At 49.2% G+C, this 20002-nt stretch overlaps 2 protein-coding genes and 2 long non-coding RNA genes across 5 annotated transcripts in view; 3 read left to right on the forward strand and 1 right to left on the reverse strand.

Annotated features, from left to right (window-relative positions):
* C5ar1 (complement C5a receptor 1) lies at window positions 1-10581 on the forward strand. Its single transcript, XM_052172206.1, has 2 exons — window positions 1-149; window positions 7711-10581. Exons 1-2 carry the CDS (start codon window positions 78-80, stop codon window positions 8764-8766), a joined length of 1128 nt encoding a protein of 375 aa, XP_052028166.1. The 5' UTR covers window positions 1-77; the 3' UTR covers window positions 8767-10581.
* LOC127676311 (uncharacterized) lies at window positions 2992-19637 on the reverse strand. Its single transcript, XR_007975825.1, has 3 exons — window positions 19472-19637; window positions 17515-17645; window positions 2992-3252 (listed from the first exon to the last, which is right to left on the reverse strand). It is a non-coding gene; the product is annotated as an uncharacterized LOC127676311 (long non-coding RNA).
* Window positions 13275-13911, forward strand: LOC127676310 (uncharacterized). The gene is made up of 2 exons (XR_007975824.1): window positions 13275-13398; window positions 13497-13911. It is a non-coding gene; the product is annotated as an uncharacterized LOC127676310 (long non-coding RNA).
* The window catches only part of C5ar2 (complement C5a receptor 2), a 12223-nt gene continuing 8395 nt past the window's right edge, over window positions 16175-20002 (forward strand). Inside the window, exon 1 of one of the 2 annotated variants that reach the window (XM_052172209.1) lies at window positions 16175-16298. The gene's annotated coding sequence lies outside the window, so the exon portion shown is untranslated. Of the gene's footprint in view, window positions 16299-17635; window positions 17726-20002 lie in introns of those variants that run through there. The other variant, XM_052172208.1, reaches the window with a different exon arrangement.

A 20002-nucleotide genomic window follows, 5' to 3' on the forward strand; every position in this document is an offset into this window, starting at 1 on the left:
ACCAATGAGCACCTCTGAGAGACAAGACAGTCATTTCCTCTCAGTTGCCTGCATCTGTTCTTGAGGGTTTAAAAGGCATGGCCTGGGTGACAGGGACCTTCAGGCGCCCGTCGCTGGTCACCACAGAGCCCAGGAGGAGCCAGGACATGGTGAGTCGGTTCCTCCCCTGCTCCCTCTCCCGCTCTGACTTTCTTTGCCCCTTTGCTATCTCAAGCTCCTGTCATCTACCCTTTCCTGCCTGCATCCTGAGTGCACACTCTGAGGATGGGATGTGGCCACGGGACTAAGGGGAGTTATGGGAGCCATGGCTGCCTCGCCGGGCTGTAGGCTGGAGAAGCTTCTCCAGAACAGGAGACCCCGGAGTCGGGGCTCCTGACCGAAGAGTTCTAGAAGTTGTAATCTGAGCCCCCGAGGGGCCGGGGCAGGATGCTGCAGATCAAGGCCAGCATGGGCTACATAGTGACTTTCAGGCTAGTGTGAGCTCCATACACCGAGAGACAATGGGCTAGAGGTAGATGAGGTGTGAGTGTGCTCTGTCGGCGTGAGTGTCGGAAGCCATGGGTCCAATGACCAGGACACCACACAGCTGGGTGGGGTGGCACATGTAATCCCTGTACGTAGGAAGGAGAAGGAGAGTTGGAAGTTCAATCTTACATAGTAATTTTGAGGTTAACCTGGGCTACATGGGACCCTACTTCAGAAAAGCAAGGATAAAAAATAATTTTACAAACTAGCCACAGTTGGCGGCTCAAACCTGCTATTCCAGCTCCCAGCAGGAAGCTTGAGATTTGGGGTAAGCCTAGGCAACTTTGTTGAGACTTTGTCTCAAAAACGAAAAAACAAAACAAAACAAAAACCTGGAAAGATACAAATAAAGGAACAATGAAACAATTGCAGAAACCAGTTGGGATTGTAGCTGACTCCTAGGCTGAGTGTGGCCCAGGGCTCTGTCTCCTACAATGACTCTAAGGCCACCAAGCAGAGCTGGGTGCTGGGGCGCACGCCTTTAATCCCACCACCTGGGAGTCAGAGTCGGGAGGATCTCCGTGAGTTCTGGGCCAGCCTGGTCTACATGTAAAGAAACCTAAGGAAGGTCAATGTTGAGAGTCTTGACAGCCAGTTTGGAAGAATGGTCATTACCAGGGGAAACTGAGGCCCAGGCAGGAGCATTGATGGCCAGGGCCCTTCTGTGATTCCATTGTCCGTCCCTCCAGGCAGGTCCCCTTCATGCCTGGGACCTGAGGTTGAGGCACGGTGCTAAACCAGCTGCGGCTCAGCACCACTGTAACAGAGGATATGGTCTTGCTTCATTCACACAAAAGAGGAAACGGAAAACTTGGTGACAGGGAGAGTACAAACTTTCTTCATCCTTCTTCGGTCCCATCCAATCTCTACGTTTGCCACGAGCAATTGGTGCTTCCAGAGCAGGGTGGGCCGTGACGTACTGCTCTTTTTCCCTTCTGCATGGTGTTCCTGGAGATGAAGACACTTTATTGAGCACTGAACTGTAGAGTCCCTGATTTGGGCTGGGGTGTGTCTTCTTCTCCTTCTTCTTCTTCTTCTTCTTCTTCTTCTTCTTCTTCTTCTTCTTCTTCTTCTTCTTCTTCTTCTTCTTCTTCTTCTTCTTCTTCTTCTTCTTCTTCTTCTTCTTCCTTCTTCTTCCTTCTTCTTCTCCTCCTCCTCCTCTTCCTCCTCCTCCTCCCCCTCTTCCTCCTCCTCCTTCTCCTCCTCCTCCTTCTTCTTCTTCTTCAGATTTATTTATTTTATATATGTGAGTAACATTGTGTCTTCAGACACACCAGAAGAGGGCATCAGACCTAGCCCTTAGCACTTAAGCTAGTGTTCTGTGGCCAAGCTATGCCCCCAGCCCCTCACTGGGGGATTCGAGGCGGGGCTCTACCACTGAGCCACGCCCCCAGCCCCCTCACTAAGGGATTCTAGGCGGGGCTCTACAACATTTCAGTCCTTGATCTTTTAAAACAGGATGTCACTATGTAGCCCAATGGTCTAAATCACATGATTGTCCTTCCCAGCCTGCCTGTGCTGGGATCACAAGCATATACCACCATGGCTAGCTCCTCTACATAAGTTTTCTTTTGAATGAATAACTTTTTCTTTTGGTTTTTTTGAGACAGGGTTTCTCTGTGTAGCTCTGGCTGGCCTGGAACTGGCTCGGTAAGCCAGGCTGGCCTCGAACTCACAGATCTGACTGCTTCTGCCTCCTGAGTGCTGGGATTAAAGGCATGCACCACCACCGCCCAGCTTTGAATGAATAGTTTTTCAATATTGCGAATAGGCGTTTACTGAGTGCTTCCTGCATGCCAGTCCTCTCGCTAAGCACTTTAGATTTACTAAGTAGCAAACTATCGTCGTGGGAGATAGAGACTGTCCACGTGTTTCAAGGGCACCACCACCTTTCTACAGACACGCGCTACGCTATCCCAATGACTCTCCGTTCATTAGGCAGTATAGTTTTTAAAGAGAGGCTCTTGGGATTCCGCCCCATGCCTGCTCTTGCTAATAGGTTTTGGGAGGCTTTCTAACTTATCAGAGCCCCACTTTTTTTTTAATCCGCAGAGTGGGCGTGGCCATAGTAGCGGCCCAATGAGGGCTGCCTTGTGTTAAATGAAGAAAGCGGTGGAAAGCTCCTCTGATATGGCTCGTACCCGTAATCCCAGCACTCGGGAGAAAGAGGCAGGAGGGTCAGGAGTTCAAGGCCAGCCTGGGCTACGCGAAGCCCTGTCTCAAAAGAAAACACAAAAGCGTGTAAACTTTAGGAGCGGGCTTATTATTGCTATTCTGAAATAGGTTCTCGTGTAGCTAAGGCTGAACCTAGAACTCACAATGTAGGCAAGGACGGCTTTGCCTCCTGCTCTACCTCTGATGTATATGTATGTGTATATGTAATGCATATGTAATATATATGTATATGTTTATGTATACACACATATATATATATAATATATTGTACAATAGTTCATATTCCTTAAGCAACTATTTTTATATCATTTCTTTATTTATTTGTTTTATAAGAGTTGTTTTTAATTGTGTGCACGCTGTGAGTCTGTCTGTCACATACACGAGGATGCCCTCAGAGGGCAAAAGGTGTCAGATGCCCTGGGGCTGGAGTTTCAGTCGGTTGTGAGATTCCTGTGGGTTCTGGGAAATGAACTCGGGTCCTCTGCAAAAGCTCTTCGCTGCTGCGCCGTCTCTCTTCCCCCTCCTTAGTATCTTTTCCCAATTGTTTTTCTCCTTAAAAAAACATATTTTGACCTTTTGATTAGTTGAATCCACAGACATGAACCCTGTGGATATGGAGGGGCAGTGGCATCTTCTATAATAGTCCATATTATGTATGCATACAATATGTTACGTATGTCATATTCCACATCTAAGAACCATATAAACAGGAGAAAGCTCTCTTAATTCCCAAGTCCCAGTCCGTTCCTCAGAGACAACCATTACTGTAAGTATGTAAGGCTAGTCAGTATGTGCACATGTGAATGAACACACACACAGACAGACAGACACACAGACACACACATTCATGCGCATGTGTTCATTCTTCCTTCTATAGGTAATATGCTCTGTGGATTGCCTACTGCTATTTCCTATTTTTAACAAAATTTCCCTAGATATCGGAGACCTTTCTGCATCAGTTCATTATCAACTACCTTGTAAAAACTGCACAGTGCTTTGTTGCCTAGAGGCCATTACTAACTTACTCAGCCCCTCTTGTTAAACACTGGTCAGTTCCAAATATCATTATTGTCTCCTTCACCTCTTCCTCCTCTCCTTCTTAATTCTTCTTCTTCATCTTTATCTCATTCTTCGTTTGTTTGTTTTATGTTGGAGATGAAATTTTGGTAGCCCAAGCTAGCCCCAAACTCGAGCTCCTTCTGCCTGAGCTCTCAAGTGCTGGGATCTCAGGCATGCACTGTGATCAGCCAGTCTCCCCTCCTTGCAAGAGCTTTGTAAAGGCCAACGCTTCCCGAGACGTTTGTATCTGGAAGCTCCAGGAAACCAAAGAGTTTATGGTCAGCATATTTTTCTCTGCCTCATGAAGTCACGGAAAAGACAAGGAAGTGAGAAAGGGGAAGGATGAGAGGCCCCGTTAGAGACCCTGTCATAAGTCTGAGTCATTGTAGGAAGGCTGGCGAGGGCTGCAGAAACCAGGACAAGCAGTCCACCCTGTCTGGGGCCTTGAGAATACCCAGAGGGGCAGGCTGTGAGGTTTCCTATCTATCTATCTATCTATCTATCTATCTATCTATCTATCTACCTACCTACCTACCTATCATCTATCATCTATATATCTATCTATCTCTATCTATCATCTATCTATCTATCATCTATCATCTATATATCTATCTCTATCTATCTATCTCTATCTATCTATCTATCTATCATCTATCTATCTATCTATCATCTATCTATCTATCACCTATCTATTACCTATGTATGTATGTATGTATGTATGTATGTATGTATGTATCTATCTGTCTGTCTGTCTATCTTCTCTCTCTCTCTCTTCTCTCTCTCTCTTCTATTTATCATCTATCTCTTCCTCTCTTACTTTCTTTTTGTTTCTCTGTGTGTACCCCTGGCTGTCTTGGAACTCACTCTATAGATCAGGCTAATCTTGAACTCAGAGATCTGTCCACTCCTGCTTCTTGTGCTGGGATCAAAGGTGTGCACCACCACCATCCAGTTTGAAATATTTTTAAATGGTGGAAAAGTGTGAGACTAGGTACTAGAACTTTATTTATCTTCTTTTGTTGTCATTGTTATTTATTATTACTGAGATGAGGTCTTGCTATGTTGCTCAGGCTGGCCTTCAATGTAGTGCATAGCCCAGGCTGGTCTGGAACTCCTCATCTTCCTGCTTCAGCCTCCTCAGTGCTGGCATTACAGGCGTGCGTTACAGTAAATTCTTGTGTTTCCTCCCCAAGAGTCCCCAGATGTAATCTATCATATATATGTTTACCCATGTATATATCTGTAAATCTTTGTATGTATCTATGTTTCTGTTTCTATCTATACCTCAGTTTATCTGGATATCTACATATGCATCTGTTTTTCTATCTGTCACTATAGCTATCAACTATGGACCCATCCATTTCTCTGCCATTCATCTCTAGCAATTCCTCATCTACCCAGGCATTTTCCATTCATCTATTAACCCAGCCTGGCCTTGAACTCCATACCTAGTTGAGGCTAACTCTGAACTTCTGATCCTCCTGCCCTTACCACATAGATTCGGGGGTTACAGGTGCACTACCGTGTCCGGTCTACGTAGGGCTGGCGATGGAACCCATGGAAGGGTTCACGCACGCTGAGCCCGCGCTCTAGCCGTCTGCCAGTCTGTCTACCTGCCATCTGTGTTCCATCCATTGATCTTTCTATTTGTCATTCACCCACCCAACTGTTCACCCATTCACTCTTAGTAACCTAGGCTGGTCTTGAACTCCAGATTTTCTTACCTCAGTCTTCCCAGGACTAAGATGATACAGATGCACATCACCATACCTGTGTCAAATTTTACTTCTAATTCTTAGTTCTGCCTTTAAAAAGAATATTTATCTGGTGTGTGTGTGTGTGTGTGTGTGTGTGTTGAGTGTATATATGTACACCAAGTGGTTACAGGAGCCTGCAAAGATCAGATGTCAGATTCTGTCACTGGAGTTCTGGATGGCTGCCAGCTGCCACAACTCTGGTCCTCTGCAAGAGCAGCAGGTGCTCTTAATGGGTGACCCATCTCTTCTAATTTCTTTTTATTTTATTTTGTTTTTTTTAAAGATTTATTTATTTATTTATTATATGTAAGTACACTGTAGCTGCCTTCAGACACACCACAAGAGGGCGTCAAATCCCATCATGGTTGAGAGCCACCATGTGGTTGCTGGGAATTGAACTCAGGACCTCTGGAAGAGCAGTCAGTGCTCTTAACCGCTGAGCCATCTCTCCAGTCCTAATACAAGATCTTTTAAAGCAGTGGTTCTCAACCTGTTGTCGCAACCCCTTTGGGTTCAAACAATCCTTTCACAGGGATCTCCTAAGACTATTAGAAAACACAGGTATTTATGTTACGATTCAGAGAGTAGCAAAATAACAGTTAGGAAGTAGCAATGAAAATCATTTTATGGTTGTGGGTTACCACAACATGAGGAACTATATTAAAGGGTCACAGCCTTAGGAAGGCTGAGAAGGAAACTTCAAACCCACAGATATCCGTCACAGTTGCCCCATGTGCTTATATATCATGGTCACATTGTCACCCTGTGGAAACCCATCCCACCGAGGATGCCAAACACAGAATAAAGCTTCACTGTCAACAATGAGGTATTTCAAAAATTAGATGCCACTCTCCTGTCTTCATGTCAACTTTGGATTTTGGTCCAAATTCAGGGTACACACATCTATAATTCATGAGGTAGAGACAGAAGGATCAGTAGTTTATCATCTTGAGCTACATAAGGGAGTTTTTGGACTAGCCTGGGGTACAGTGGACTCTGTCAAAGAACTAAGTGATAAGAAGCAACAGCAACAAATTTATTATTATTACTATTACTATTACTTTTACTAGTACTATTATTATTATTATTATTATTATTATTGTGTGTGTGCATAGTGGTCTGGTCACATAGGTCAAGCTGAGTTTGGACTTGGGATAATCCTCATACATATTTTGAGTCTTTAAAATACATCACTGGGAACTGGAGCGGTGGCTCAGAAGTCAAGAGTACTTGCCAGAGGATAGGAGTTCAGTTCCAAGCCCCTATGTAGGGTAGCTCACAATCAGATGTAATTCCAAGGGGTTCAAATCCCTCTTTTAGCCTCCCAGGGCACTCACACACACACACACACACACACACACACACACACACTAAAAAATCACATTAAGTCGGGCGGTGGTGGTACACGCCTTTGATCCCAGCACTTGGGAGGCAGAGGCAGGCAGATTTCTGAGTTCGAGGCCAGCCTGGTCTACAGAGTGAGTTCCAGGACAGCCAGGGCTACACAGAGAAACCCTGTCTCAGAAAACTAAAAAAAAGAAAAAAAAAAAAAAGAAAGAAAAGAAAAGTCACATTAGCTGGGCAGTGGTGACACCCACTTTTAATCCCAGTCCTCGGGAGGCGGAGGCAGTCAGAACTCTCGAAGAGTGGAGCCAGCCTGGTCTACAGAGTGAGACTCTTTCTCAACTCCATCATCTCCCCACCCCACCCCAAATACTGGATTAAAGCCCAGGTATGCAGGGCCTTGCCTGTAGTCCCAGCATTCGGCTGCTGAAGTAGATGGGTCAGCATAATTTCAGTTCCTCCTGGACTACAGAGTGAATTTAAGACCAGCTTGGGTAACTTAACAGAGAACATGTCTCAAAATAAAACTACAAATTACACTGGTTTTCGGTTTTTTTTTTTTTTTTTTTTTTTTTTTTCGGTTTTTTTTCAAGACAGGGTTTCTCTGTGTAGCCCTGGCTGTCCTGGAACTCACTCTGTAGACCAGGCTGGCCTCGAACTCAGAGATCCGCCTGCCTCTGCCTCCCAAGTGCTGGGATTACAGGCGAGCGCCACCACCGCCCGGCTTACACTGGTTTTCTAGGCCTTCAGCATACCTTGGTAGAGCTGAGACTCAGAAAGATGGGCCATGTCCCAGTCCCCTGGGAATGTATCTACCAACTCACACAATCTGCCTGTTTGATTTGCTTAGGACCTCATAATTAACAGCACTGAAAAAGACTATGGGCACTACGATGCAACCTTAGATCCTGGGACGCGTGTGGATGGCGGTGGTACCGGTCCGAAGATACCAGCTGAGGATATAGCTGCCCTTATCATCTACTTGGCCGTGTTTCTGGTGGGAGTTCCCGGGAATGCCCTAGTGGTGTGGGTGACAGCCTTCGAGGCCAGACGTACAGTCAACGCCATCTGGTTTCTGAATCTGGCGGTGGCCGACCTCCTCTCCTGCTTGGCACTGCCAATCCTGTTCATGTCCATTATAAATTATAACAACTGGCCCTTCGGTGCCACCGCCTGTGTCGTCCTGCCCTCTCTCATCCTGCTCAACATGTACGCCAGTATTCTGCTGCTGGCCACCATTAGTGCCGACCGTTTCCTGCTGGTGTTCAACCCCATCTGGTGTCAGAAGGTCCGCGGGACTGGCCTGGCATGGATGGCCTGTGGAGTGGCCTGGGTCTTAGCACTGCTCCTCACCATTCCGTCCTTCATGTTCCGGCAGCTATATGAGGAGTCCTACTCGGATCACACTCGGTGTGGTGTTAACTTTGGTAAGGGCGGGGTCCCCAAGGAGAAGGCTGTCGCCATCCTGCGGCTGATGGCAGGCTTCGTGTTACCGCTGCTCACCCTTAACATCTGCTACACCTTCCTCCTGCTCCGGACCTGGAGTCGCAAGGCCACGCGCTCCACCAAGACGCTCAAAGTGGTGATGGCTGTGGTCACCTGCTTCTTTGTCTTCTGGCTGCCCTATCAGGTGACCGGGGTGATGATAGCTTGGCTGCCCCGGTCCTCGCCTACCTATGATGACGTGGAGAGGCTGAACTCCTTGTGCATATCCCTGGCCTACATCAACTGCTGCGTTAACCCTATCATCTATGTCATGGCCGGCCAGGGCTTCCACGGACGGCTCCGAAGGTCCCTACCCAGCATCATACGAAATGCTCTCTCCGAGGACTCCGTGGGCAGGGACAGCAAGACTTTCACTCGGTCCACGATGGACACTTCAACCCAGAAGAGCCAGGCGGTGTAGAGGAGAGGCCGCCACTGGCCTGGCTGCTCCCTTTCCAGCCCTCCTCCTGCCCCTCCTCCCTTCTCTTTGCATGTTTAATTTTGTGCCATCCCCCCACCTCTCTCTCTCTCTCTCTCTCTCTCTCTCTCTCTCTCTCTCTCTGGTTTTTCGAGACAGGGTTTCTCTGTATAGCCCTGGCTGTCCTGGAACTCACTCTGTAGACCAGGCTGGCCTCGAACTCAGAAATCTACCTGCCTCTGCCTCCCAGAGTGCTGGGATTACAGGTGTGCGCCACCACCGCCCGGCTAAATTCCGTCTTTTTAAGAATGGTAGTTGACAGAACCCAGCACATCCAAGCTTTGTAAAAACAACTATGCATGGCTTACTCGATAAATATTTTTTTTTTTGTTTCAAAAAGGTACATAAATGTGTTTAATTTTTTAAAATCATGTATCTATTTATCTTGGGATGGGGTGGCGCTGGGCGAATGCTGTGGTATATGTGTGGAGGTCAGAGGACAACCTGCTGGAATTGGGTCTCTCCTTGCAACCATGAGGGTCCTTGGAATCGAACCCATGTCATCAGGTTTGGAAGCAAGCACCTTTACCTGCTGAGTTATGTCATTGGCCAGAGATATACTGTCTTATGATGCATTCTTTCAGCTTAGCGAGTCTGCATGCACGAGTGGATGTGTTGGCTAGAAAATACGTACTGATCAACACCAGAAGCACCATGCAAGTGGGTGGATAGTTTTGAATTTTCTGGTCAGCACGTTAAAAATGTGAAAAAAGAAAGACCTGGGTGTAGTGGTGCAAACCTGTATCTCAGCACGCGGGGGATCCAGAGGCCAGAGTCAAGCATTAGAAGCCAGCCTGGCTTCCCCGGGGGACTGTGGTGAAGTCTAAACAATAAATAAGGTAAAATACTGGAATTAGGCTCTGCCAGGGCCTCTCATCCTCTTCTTCCCCCTCTTCTTCTTCTGTTTTTTTTCGAGACAGGGTTTCTCTGTGTAGCCCTGGCTGTCCTGGAACTCACTCTGAAATGTGACCACTGCCTGTCACATTTCACAGACCCAACCTGCCTGTGTTCTGCTATTGACACTTTCTATATGGTGACACTAACCTCACTGAATTTGTACAGGGCCTATGACCTGGCATTTACTATTTATGTATTTATTTATTTTGAGACAGGATCTCTGTACAAAGCCCTAGCTGTCCTGGAACTATGTGAACCAGGCTGGCCTGGAGCGCACAGACATGGGCCCGGCTCTGGCACTACAGATGTGAGCCACCACACCCAGCCTTGTTCTATTTTTTGGATGGCCTCTATGAGTTGGAAACAAATAATTAATTAGTTAGTAAATTAACGTATGAGATGGGATCTCATGTAGCCCAGGCTAGCCTTAAACGGGTTTTACAGCTGAGTCAGGTCTTAAACTCCTAATCCTTCTGCCTGTGCCTCCCACACGGTGGGATTATAGGTAGTCTCCGCTGACTCCCAGTTGTCTCCCTCTTGTGATTTTTCTCATTATTGGTCACATCTGTCACAGCTGAGCTCCTCACCTGCTCACCCATGTCCCAGCTGTCCTATGAATCGCTTCCTTGACTTGTGTCTCCATTCCAGGAAAAACCACACTGGCAACTTACCCAGCCAGGTCCTTTCCGCTCCCCCATCGCAGACCCAGCCTCCCTTCCTACCACACACTGGCTGCTCTAGTCTCTCCCTCTCCCTCTCCCTCTTCTTCTCTCTCTCCCTCCTTCCCTCTTCCCTATCTCCCTCCTTCTCCCTCCTTCCCTCTTTCTCCCCTCCCTTCCTCCTTTTCTCTCTCTCTCTCTCCCCCCTCTCTCTCCCTCTCCCTCTCTCCCTCCTTCCCTCTTCCCTATCTCCCTCCTTCTCCCTCCTTCCCTCTTTCTCCCCTCCCTCCCTCTCTCTCTCTCTCTCTCTCTTTCTCACTCTCTCCCTCTCCCTTCTCCCTCTTTCTCCCCTCCCCTCTCCTCCCCCTCCCCCTCCCCGTCTCCTTTCCCCCACGCCCTCTCTCTTGGGTCCATGCCTTTCTCCTACCCTGGTCTCCTGGTTGCCCAACACATCCTTTAAGGATCATCCTGCTCCCATCGTGTCTTCGTGTCAGGTGTCTCCCCTGTGATGGCCCTCAGTTTCCCATAAGCACCCCATCATCATCAGTCTTTTTCTCTGGGTGCTTTTCAGTTTCATGGTTCAGGGAGTAAGTCTTAGATGGAAATCACCTCCCTCCCGGCCCTTCTGTAATGAGATGCTGTTTTAAGAGTTGAGCTGGGAGCTGGGGGGGGAGGGGCTGGAGGGGAGGGGCTAGGGGCGGGGCTAGAAGCCCATCAGTGATTAAGAGCATTTGTTGTCCTTTTAGAGCAGCGGGTCTCAACCTCTTTGGCAAACTTCTCTTTCCAAATTATTTACATTCTGATTCATAGCTAGCAAAATTATAGTTATGAAGTAGAAATGAAAATAACTTTATGGTTGCGGGTTGGGTCACCACAGCGTGAGGAAGTATATTTAAGGGTCGTAGCCTCACTAAGGTTGGGAACCACTGTTTTAAAGGAGCAGTTCAGTTTCCAGCATCCACATAGTGTCTCCTAATGATCTGAAATGGCTGCCACCGGACACCAAGCCCACGCATGCTGGACAATTATATATACAGGCGAAACCCATACATATAAAATAAAAATAAATATTAAAAAAAAAAGAGCTGGGTCCAGGATACAAAGTGTTTTAATTCAGTGGGCAGATGCCAGCCTAACAGGAATAGGTCTCGGGTTCCGTCCCCAACACTGAATAAAATCTCCAATGGTGGTTGGGTGTGGCGGTACATTCATTTAATTCCAGCACTCCAGACACAGACGCAGGCAAATCTCTGGGAGTTTGAGGCCAGCCTCATCTACTTAGTGAGTTCCGGGACAGTCTCAGGGCTACATAGTGAGACCTGGTTTCAAAATAAAACAAATATATACACACAAAGAAACCAAACTTGCATGGTGGATTTAGGAGGTGGAGGCAGGAGGCTCATCTATTCAAGGTGAGTTTGTGGCCAGCCTGGGCTGCATGTGGCTAGCCTGGGCTACATGTGGCCATTCTGGGCTGCATGAGCTCCTGTCTTAAAACACAAACAAACACAAACAAACAAATAAACAACAACAAAAATCCCAGTCAGGCTTGGTAACAAGCGACTTTACTCCTAGCACTTGGGAGACAGAGATAGGTGGACCTCTGTGAGTTCGGGCTACAGAGAGAGACCGGTTCAAAACCAAAATGACACAAAAAGGGACGGCTCAGTGGTTTAAGAGCGCTGGCCGCTGCTCCTCCAGGGGACCCAGGCTCAGTTCCCAGCGCCCACATGGTGGGTGGCTCACAGTTGTCTGTAACCCCCCTTCCCAGGGAGCCGGTTTCTTGCCTCCGCAGGCACGTGTGTAGCACACAGATATACATGCAGACGAGCCACTCATGCACCAAAGGCAAAAATACATTAACCGAGAGAGAGAGAGAGAGAGAGAGAGAGAGAGAGAGAGAGAGAGAGAGAGAGAGAGAAGAAGAAGAAGAAGAACTGGACATATGGCAGGTAATGGCCATGGCGGGAGCACCTCACCCTATGTGACCCTCCGGGCAGGTTAGGGTTAAGCCGCCCAAAACAGAAGTTGGCAGAGTCCAGGGGATTGCCAAATGTGCGGCCGGCCGGTGGAATCGCTATGTCAACAGGTTTGGAACGGGAAGTGAGCGGGAACAGAAGTGGGCTGAGAGCTCGGCTGACTCCAGTGTGCTCTCCCCTCCCCCAGCCCCAGCCTTCGGACCCTTGGGTCTTACGCACCTATCTGTTGTTCAGATGCAGGGCTCCAAGGCCCGGGGCTAGCCCTTGTCATGGCGACCTCCGGGAGCTCACTTCCAGGATGCTATTACACTGCAGTAGGGTCTTCCGGATCAACTATGAGGGCCTGGGAGATGGTTCAGCGAGTAAAGTGCCTGCCTTTCAAACATAAGGCTATGAGCTCCAGCCCAGGGTGCGGATTTGCCTGCTACGGAGCTAGGCGCGGTGGGTTGCATTTACGGGGAGGCTCTCTAGGGCTTGCTGACCAGCAGGCTAATCCGCGAGCATCCAGAGCTCCATGAGAGGCTGCATCTCCAAACACACGGTGGAAGGGAAGGGAGGGGCCCGGAGAGAAGGTTCAAGGGTGCAGAGAAAAAAGTCCTAGCTTTTGTTGATATATTTTATTAATCTGAATTAATGTTTTTGATATGTGATCAGCATAAAAATATCCTTGAGTCTGAGGGCCAATAGAGCCCCGCCTAGGATCCCCCAGTGAGGGGCTGGGGGCGTGGCTCAGTGGTAGAGTCCTGCCTAGAATCCCCCAGTGAGGGGCTGGGGTGTGGCTCAGAGGTAGAGCTCCTGCCTAGAATCCCCCAGTGAGGGGCTGGGGTGTGGCTCAGGGGTAGAGCCCCTGCCTAGAATCCCCCAGTGAGGGGCTGGGGTGTGGCTCAGAGGTAGAGCCCCTGCCTAGAATGTGAGGGGCTGGGGTGTGGCTCAGGGGTAGAGCCCCTGCCTAGAATCCCCCAGTGAGGGGCTGGGGTGTGGCTCAGGGGTAGAGCCCCTGCCTAGAATCCCCCAGTGAGGGGCTGGGGTGTGGCTCAGAGGTAGAGCCCCTGCCTAGAATGTGAGGGGCTGGGGTGTGGCTCAGGGGTAGAGCCCCTGCCTAGAATCCCCCAGGGAGGGGCTGGGGTGTGGCTCAGAGGTAGAATACCCCGGAAACCTGTTGAGGCCCTAGATTGTAAGGGTACAATTGAAAACATTTGGCTGTTTGATGTTTTTCCTTCACTAAGTCTTCAAATTCTTCATCTCTACCACTAAACCCCAAACTTGTCACTGCCTCAAGTGAGGCGTGTCCCATATAAGCTCTTATATTTGACCAGTCAGTGGAACTGTTTGAGGAGGTTATGAGACGTTTCGTAGGTGGAGTCTTGCTGGAAGAAGTGCGTCACTGGAGGCGGGCCCTGGGGATTTATATTCTCACCTCACTTCCTACGTCCTTCCTCTGTGTTTTGTGTGTGGGTGAACATTTGATCAACGAGCTTCCTGTTTTCATGCCTTCTTGCTTTTATTGACTCACCCTCTAGAACCCCATCAGCCAAATTAAACTCTTCCATCAACTGCTTGTGGTCGTGGTATTTTATTACAGGCCAGGAAAATAACCAATGCACTGTGGGATTCTAGGCGGGGCTCTACCACTGAGCCACGCCCCCAGCCCCTCACTGGGGGATTCTAGGCGGGGCTCTACCGCTGAGCCACGCCCCCAGCCCCTCACTGGGGGATTCTAGGCGGGGCTCTACCACTGAGCCACGCCCCCAGCCCCTCACTGGGGGATTCTAGGCGGGGCTCTACCACTGAGCCACGCCCCCAGCCCCTCACTGGGGGATTCTAGGCGGGGCTCTACCACTGAGCCACGCCCCCAGCCCCTCACTGGGGGATTTTAGATGGGGCTCTACCACTGAGCCACGCCCCCAGCCCCTCACTGGGGGATTCTAGGCGGGGCTCTACCACTGAGCCACGCCCCCAGCCCCCTCACTGGGGGATTCTAGGCGGGGCTCTACCACTGAGCCATGCCCCCAGCCCCTCACTGGGGGATTCTAGGCGGGGCTCTACCACTGAACCACGCCCCCCAGCCCCTCACTGGAGGATTCTTAGTAGATGTTCTGCTGAGCCAGGCCCCTAATCCTTTGCTGGAGGATTCTAGGCAAATACCCTAACACTGAGCTGTGCACTGCCTAAGACCTTTTCCCGTCTTGGTATATCTGTTGACCAGGTAAGTGTCCCATGTTGAGGGGTAGAGAATACAGAGGCCTCTCAGGATGAAGCCTGTACCACAGCGTCTGTAGTGTCTTGACCCAGAAGCAATTTCCTCTAACGACATGACTTAATGCTCTAAATATCAACAGAAGAATTCATGCGCACACCCCTTCTAGGCCTCAAGCAAGGCTCAGAAGCTGCTGAGTGAGGAGCTTCCATGTCTTGCTCAGTGTGCTAAACCTGCGCCAAGCCCATAGGTATGTAGTTTAAGATCGTGCACTCTAGAGCACACTTTAATCCCGACCACTGGGCAGCTGAGGGAGGCAAGTCTCTGTGAGCTTGAAGTCACCCTGGGCTACGTGAGATCCTGTCTCAAAGCCAGCCCAAGCCGAATCAAACCAACCCAAAAACAGCCACTACGGTCAACTTCTTGGTTTTTTTGTTTCCATTATTATTATTATTATTATTACTACAAATAATAATAATAATAATAATAATAAATATACAATAATTTCATTTTAAATATCCGTGCACACGGGCCTGTGAGAGTCACAGTTTGTATATGAAGGTCAGAGGATAGCCTTAATTCTAGACCTTTCCTTTCTACTTTGAGACAGAATCTCCTGTTGCTTGCCGTGGCCAAGGCTGGCCCACGTGTCTCCAGGCACTCTGTCTCCCTGGCTATCTTCCTGTCTGAATGTTGGCATCACACGCATATACTACTGAATGTGGCTGTTATATGGGTTCCAGAAATTCAACCTCAGGTCCTCATGCTTGTGTGACAAGTACGCTCCTCACCGAGCCATCTGTGGAGGGCAGGCAGCTCTCCACCGTGAGCACTCCCCTGCCTCTGCCTCCAGACAAGCGTGTTCTCCTATGCCTTCCCACCTTACAGGGAAAAAAAAAAAAACAACAGAGGCCCAAAAGGGGACAGGACTTGCTTCTTTTGTGTGTATGTGGGGGTTTGAGACAGGGTTTCTCCATGTATGCATGGCTGTCCCGGAACTCTCTCTGTGAGACTCGGATGGCCTTGAACTCAGAGTTCTGTCTGCCTCTGTCTCCGGAGCGCTGAGATCAAAGGTGTGCCCAGCACTGCATGACAGGACTTGCATCTTATGTTTTCTGGACACCTCGGGGCCTGCACTCAGCTTCTTGATTTTTCTGAGGAGGGATAAGTCTGGGCTATTCTGCTTACAACATTTGAGGAAGGAAAGATCTCTAAGAGTCTGCAGCTGGTGGGAGAGAGGCAGAGGACAGCGCAGCAGGTCAGGGGTGGGTCAGCAGGCCGCTGGTACTTACTGCAGAACCTTAGGGGCCCTTTAGTGCCGAGGGTGGGTGGGAGGTGGTTCCAAAGCTAGCCCTCTACACCTTGCATTTCAAAGCCCACACACATCTGGCTTCCAGGAAGCGGATAATAGTGAGACTGGGGTGGAGACACTGTCCAGCCCTCCACACTTGAGGCTTTTCCGACCTTTCTGTCAGTGGGTTAATTTGTGACTCACGGGAGGAAAAAAGGACAAATATTCCCCTGGGGCTGGGGGGAGGCCACGCCTGTTTTTCCTGGTTAAGAAGGTTGTGTAGGGCCCTCAGAGAATCAATCCCATAGGATCCGGGAAAGGGTTGGATCGCTGAGACTCGTGCCGGCTACTGACCCTGGTGCGGAGACTCTGGGCCGCCCTGCAGCTGCTGAGGTCTGCTGTGCCTGGCAGAGGCGGTCAGCCAGTTTGGGAGCGGTCAGAAGAGAGAGAAGGTAAGGAAGGGAGGCGGGCATAAAGGAGGTTGCGAGAAGGGGTGGAGGGCTTCATGATTCTGGCTTCTTAGAAGCCTTCATTTTGAAATCTTGGAAGTCAGAATTAGCATTCCAGATGGGATGAATATCGTATTTTTCAGAGACTAGAGCTCACGCTGTCCAGGCCGACCTCAAACTCTCTATGTGGTTGAGGTGATCTTAAGCACCGAGAGTCCCGCCTCCGCCTCCAGAGTCCCGGGATCAGGGCGCACAGGCTGTGGAATGCTGGGAGTAGAGCTCAGGGCCTGCCGCTCCACAGGCTGAGCCACACCCCCGCCCTGAATCTCAACATCACTGCTTGCAAAATCACATCAGCATCCCAGATGCTTGGTCACAGCTAAGTCCGCGCAGTGGAAAACGCTCGCTCACCCGCCCTCTGCGGCAGGGCCACAGCCTCTCTTTCAGGAATCCCCGTAGGTTGGGTCTGGTACTCTATTTTTTTTTTTTTTTTTTTTGGATTTGGTTTTTTTGGTTTTTTTGAGACAGGGTTTCTCTGTGTAGCCCTGGCTGTCCTGGAACTCACTCTGTAGTCCAGACTGGCCTCGAACTCAGAAATCTGCCTTCCTCTGCCTCCCAAGTGCTGGGATTACAGTCGTGTGCCACCCCTGCCCGGCTGGATCCGGTACTCTAAACGTCAGTGTGTCCGCGGGCGAGCCCTCTGACTCCATGTCCGTGCTTCCTAAGACAGCAGGCTCGCTTTAAGTAGAGATGGGCACATGCCAGACCTGGAAGGCTGTGGGGCTTCTTGTAAGCTAAGCACATTCCACAAGAGTATTTGCTGAGCCCCGTTCTGAGCAGAATTCTTATTTCTAACACAGATGCACTCCCTGCTCTGCTGACAGTTTTGTATTATTTTTTCTCTAAAAGTATTTTGTGATTCTCATATATTTTCTTTTAATTATTTTATTAATTGATGTGTGTGTGTGTGTGTAGCAGCTCGTGTGTGTCTTTCTTTGTAAATTGCATCTACTTATTGCATGTTCATGTGGGCACGTGTGCCGGGACCTCTGACTGTGAGCCAGGACTCAGGTGTGTTCTGCCGCATGAGTTCCAGGAATGAAACTCAGGTCACGAGGTGTGTGGGATGAGCACCGTACCCCCCAGCTGTCCCCCTCGGCCCCTACGCAGTTCCTTTGCCCCTTTAGGCCTCGGTTTTATAATTCATTCTTGCACTTACCAAATACCATATGAACCCCACAGACTGCTGTAGATGCCAGGGACACGCTGGCGCCCACACAGGGCGGAGCCCAAGTTCTGGGAAAGTGTGATAATGTTTCTTCTGCTCTGGGATGGGCGGGACAGACAGTTCTGAAACAGAAAACACACAGTTAGCACGGTGAGCACAGTGAACACAAGAGCACGGTGAGCACATGAGCACGGTGAACAGGGTGAGTATGGTGAGCACAGTGAACACGTGAGCACCGTGAGCAGGGTGAGCACGTGAGCATGGTGAGCACGGTGAGCACATGAGCACAGTAAGCAGGGTGAGCACGGTGAGCACAGTGAGCAGGGTGAGCACGGTGAGCACATGAGCACAGTAAGCAGGGTGAGCACGGTGAGCACAGTGAGCATGGTGAGCACGGTGAGCACATGAGCACAGTGAGCAGGGTGAGCACGGTGAGCATCAGTGAGCAGGGTGAGCACGGTGAGCACATGAGCACAGTAAGCAGGGTGAGCAGGGTGAGCACAGTGAGCAGGGTGAGCACGGTGAGCATCAGCGCACCCCCATCCCTCTCTGTCTCTCCGTCTCTATTCCTCTCTGTCTCTCTGTGTGTCTCTGCTTCTCCCCCCCCCTCTCTCCCTCTCTCCGTCTCTCTGCGCGTCTCTATCTTTTTCTGTCTCTCTCCCTCTCAGTCTCTCCCTGTCTCTGCGTCTCTTTCTCTCTCCTTCTCTGTCTCTCCTCACCTCTATCTCTCTCTTTCTCTCAGTGTCTCTATCTCTCCCTCTGTCTCTCTGTCTCTCTCCAGGATCTCCTGTCCCACTGACCTCAAACTCACAGCTTAGGAGGGTGTTGAGTTTCCGCTCCTCTGCTCCCACCTTTCAGGTGCTGACGTCATAGGGACGTCATAGTCTCACCAGGGTTCAGTTTATCTGGTACTGGTGAACACTCTTCCCACTGAGTCCCATCCTCAGCCCGGTTTTCTGGTTTTTTGAGACTAGGTCTCACGGTATGGCCTAAGGTGGCCTGGAACCTGCTAGGTAGACCAAACCAGCCTCACACTCATGGCAAAGTATTGAGGTTTTGGGAATGTAGCCACGGTCAATTTTTCCTATTTTTAACTGCATTTTTAGCATACAAAATGATCTGTCTAATTATGACATTTATATTTTATATGAATGTTCTTGAGATTTGCTCAAATTCACCACCCTTGACCTCTCTTTTCTCATCAGCTTGTATGTTGCTGTTGTTGTTGTTATTATTATTGAGACAAAATATCTCTATGTAGCTCTGGCTATTCTGGAACTCGCTTTGCAGACAAGGTGCTGGTCTCAAACTCACAGACATCCACCTCCCTCTGCCTCCAGAGCGTTGGGATTAAAGGTGTACATCACTATGTCCGGCTTATAATTAAAAGTGGCAACTTGGGGGCTGAAGAGATGGCTCAGTGGTTAAGAACATGCACTGTTCTTTCATAGGTCCTGAGTGAGGTTCCCAGCACCCATCGTATCAGGAGGCTTACGAACACCTGTAATTCCTGCTTTAGGGAATTTAGAGCACTGACTTAAATTGAAATGGGAGAGAGAGGGAGAGGAAGGGGGAGGGAGGGAGACCAGGGGAGGGAGGGAGGAGAAAGGGAGCCAATGTGACTGCTGACGCCCTCTTCTGGCGCCAACAGGTAACTGCACACAGGAGGCCTACACTTAAACACACATACACAGGTATTCATAAATAAAAATGAAAAGTGCCGGGCGGTGGTGGTGCACGCCTGTAATCCCAGCACTCTGGGAGGCAGAGGCAGGCAGATTTCTGAGTTCGAGGCCAGCCTGGTCTACAGAGTGAGTTTCAGGACAGCCAGGGCTACACAGAGAAACCCTGTATTGAAAAAAACCAAGTACAAAAAAAAAAAAAAGAAAAAGAAAAGAAAAGAAAAGAAAAAGAAAAAAGAAAAAGTAAGTTTTGCGTGGTAGACAACCTTTTAACTGAAGTGTCCAGGAGGTGGAGGCAGGCAGATCTCTGAATTTGAGGCCAGTCCATCTACATAGTGACTTCCCGGCCAGCCAGTGGTACATGGTAAGGACCTGTCTTAAACAAAACAAAACAGAAATTCGGGGACAAGATGACTCAGCAGGGACATGCACTTGCTGCCAAGCCTGACAACCGTATTTGATATCTCGCACCCCACATGACAGGAGAAGGTAGAGGATGAGGTGTCCTGCCAACGTGAGCTGTGCCATGCAAGCCTCCCGTGGGGGCACGTGTGCACGCACAAACAAACAAACATGTAAAAATAATGGCAATAATATATTATGTATTGTGTATAGAACCACACAAATATAAATGATTAATACAAATATAAGTGTAAATGTAAAAGACAGCAATGTCACTGGGTGCAGTGTCCACTTGGAATCCCAGATGAGATGATAGATAAGATTTCTTCCACTTTCTGGCCCATCTGTTGAGCCAGTTGGCAAACTTGAGGTTCAGGGAGATATCCTGTCTGAAT

Source organism: Apodemus sylvaticus, chromosome 1 (genome assembly GCF_947179515.1).
Source record: "Apodemus sylvaticus chromosome 1, mApoSyl1.1, whole genome shotgun sequence".
In the NCBI taxonomy this organism is placed as follows: Eukaryota; Metazoa; Chordata; class Mammalia; order Rodentia; family Muridae; genus Apodemus; species Apodemus sylvaticus.

Excerpts from the sequence above, each read along its gene's own strand:
- C5ar1 (XM_052172206.1), top strand. The coding sequence starts at position 78 with ATGGCCTGGGTGACAGGGACCTTCAGGCGCCCGTCGCTGGTCACCACA. Across the intron at positions 150-7,710 it reads CCAGGAGGAGCCAGGACATG|GACCTCATAATTAACAGCAC; the intron begins GTGAGTCGGTTC and ends TGATTTGCTTAG.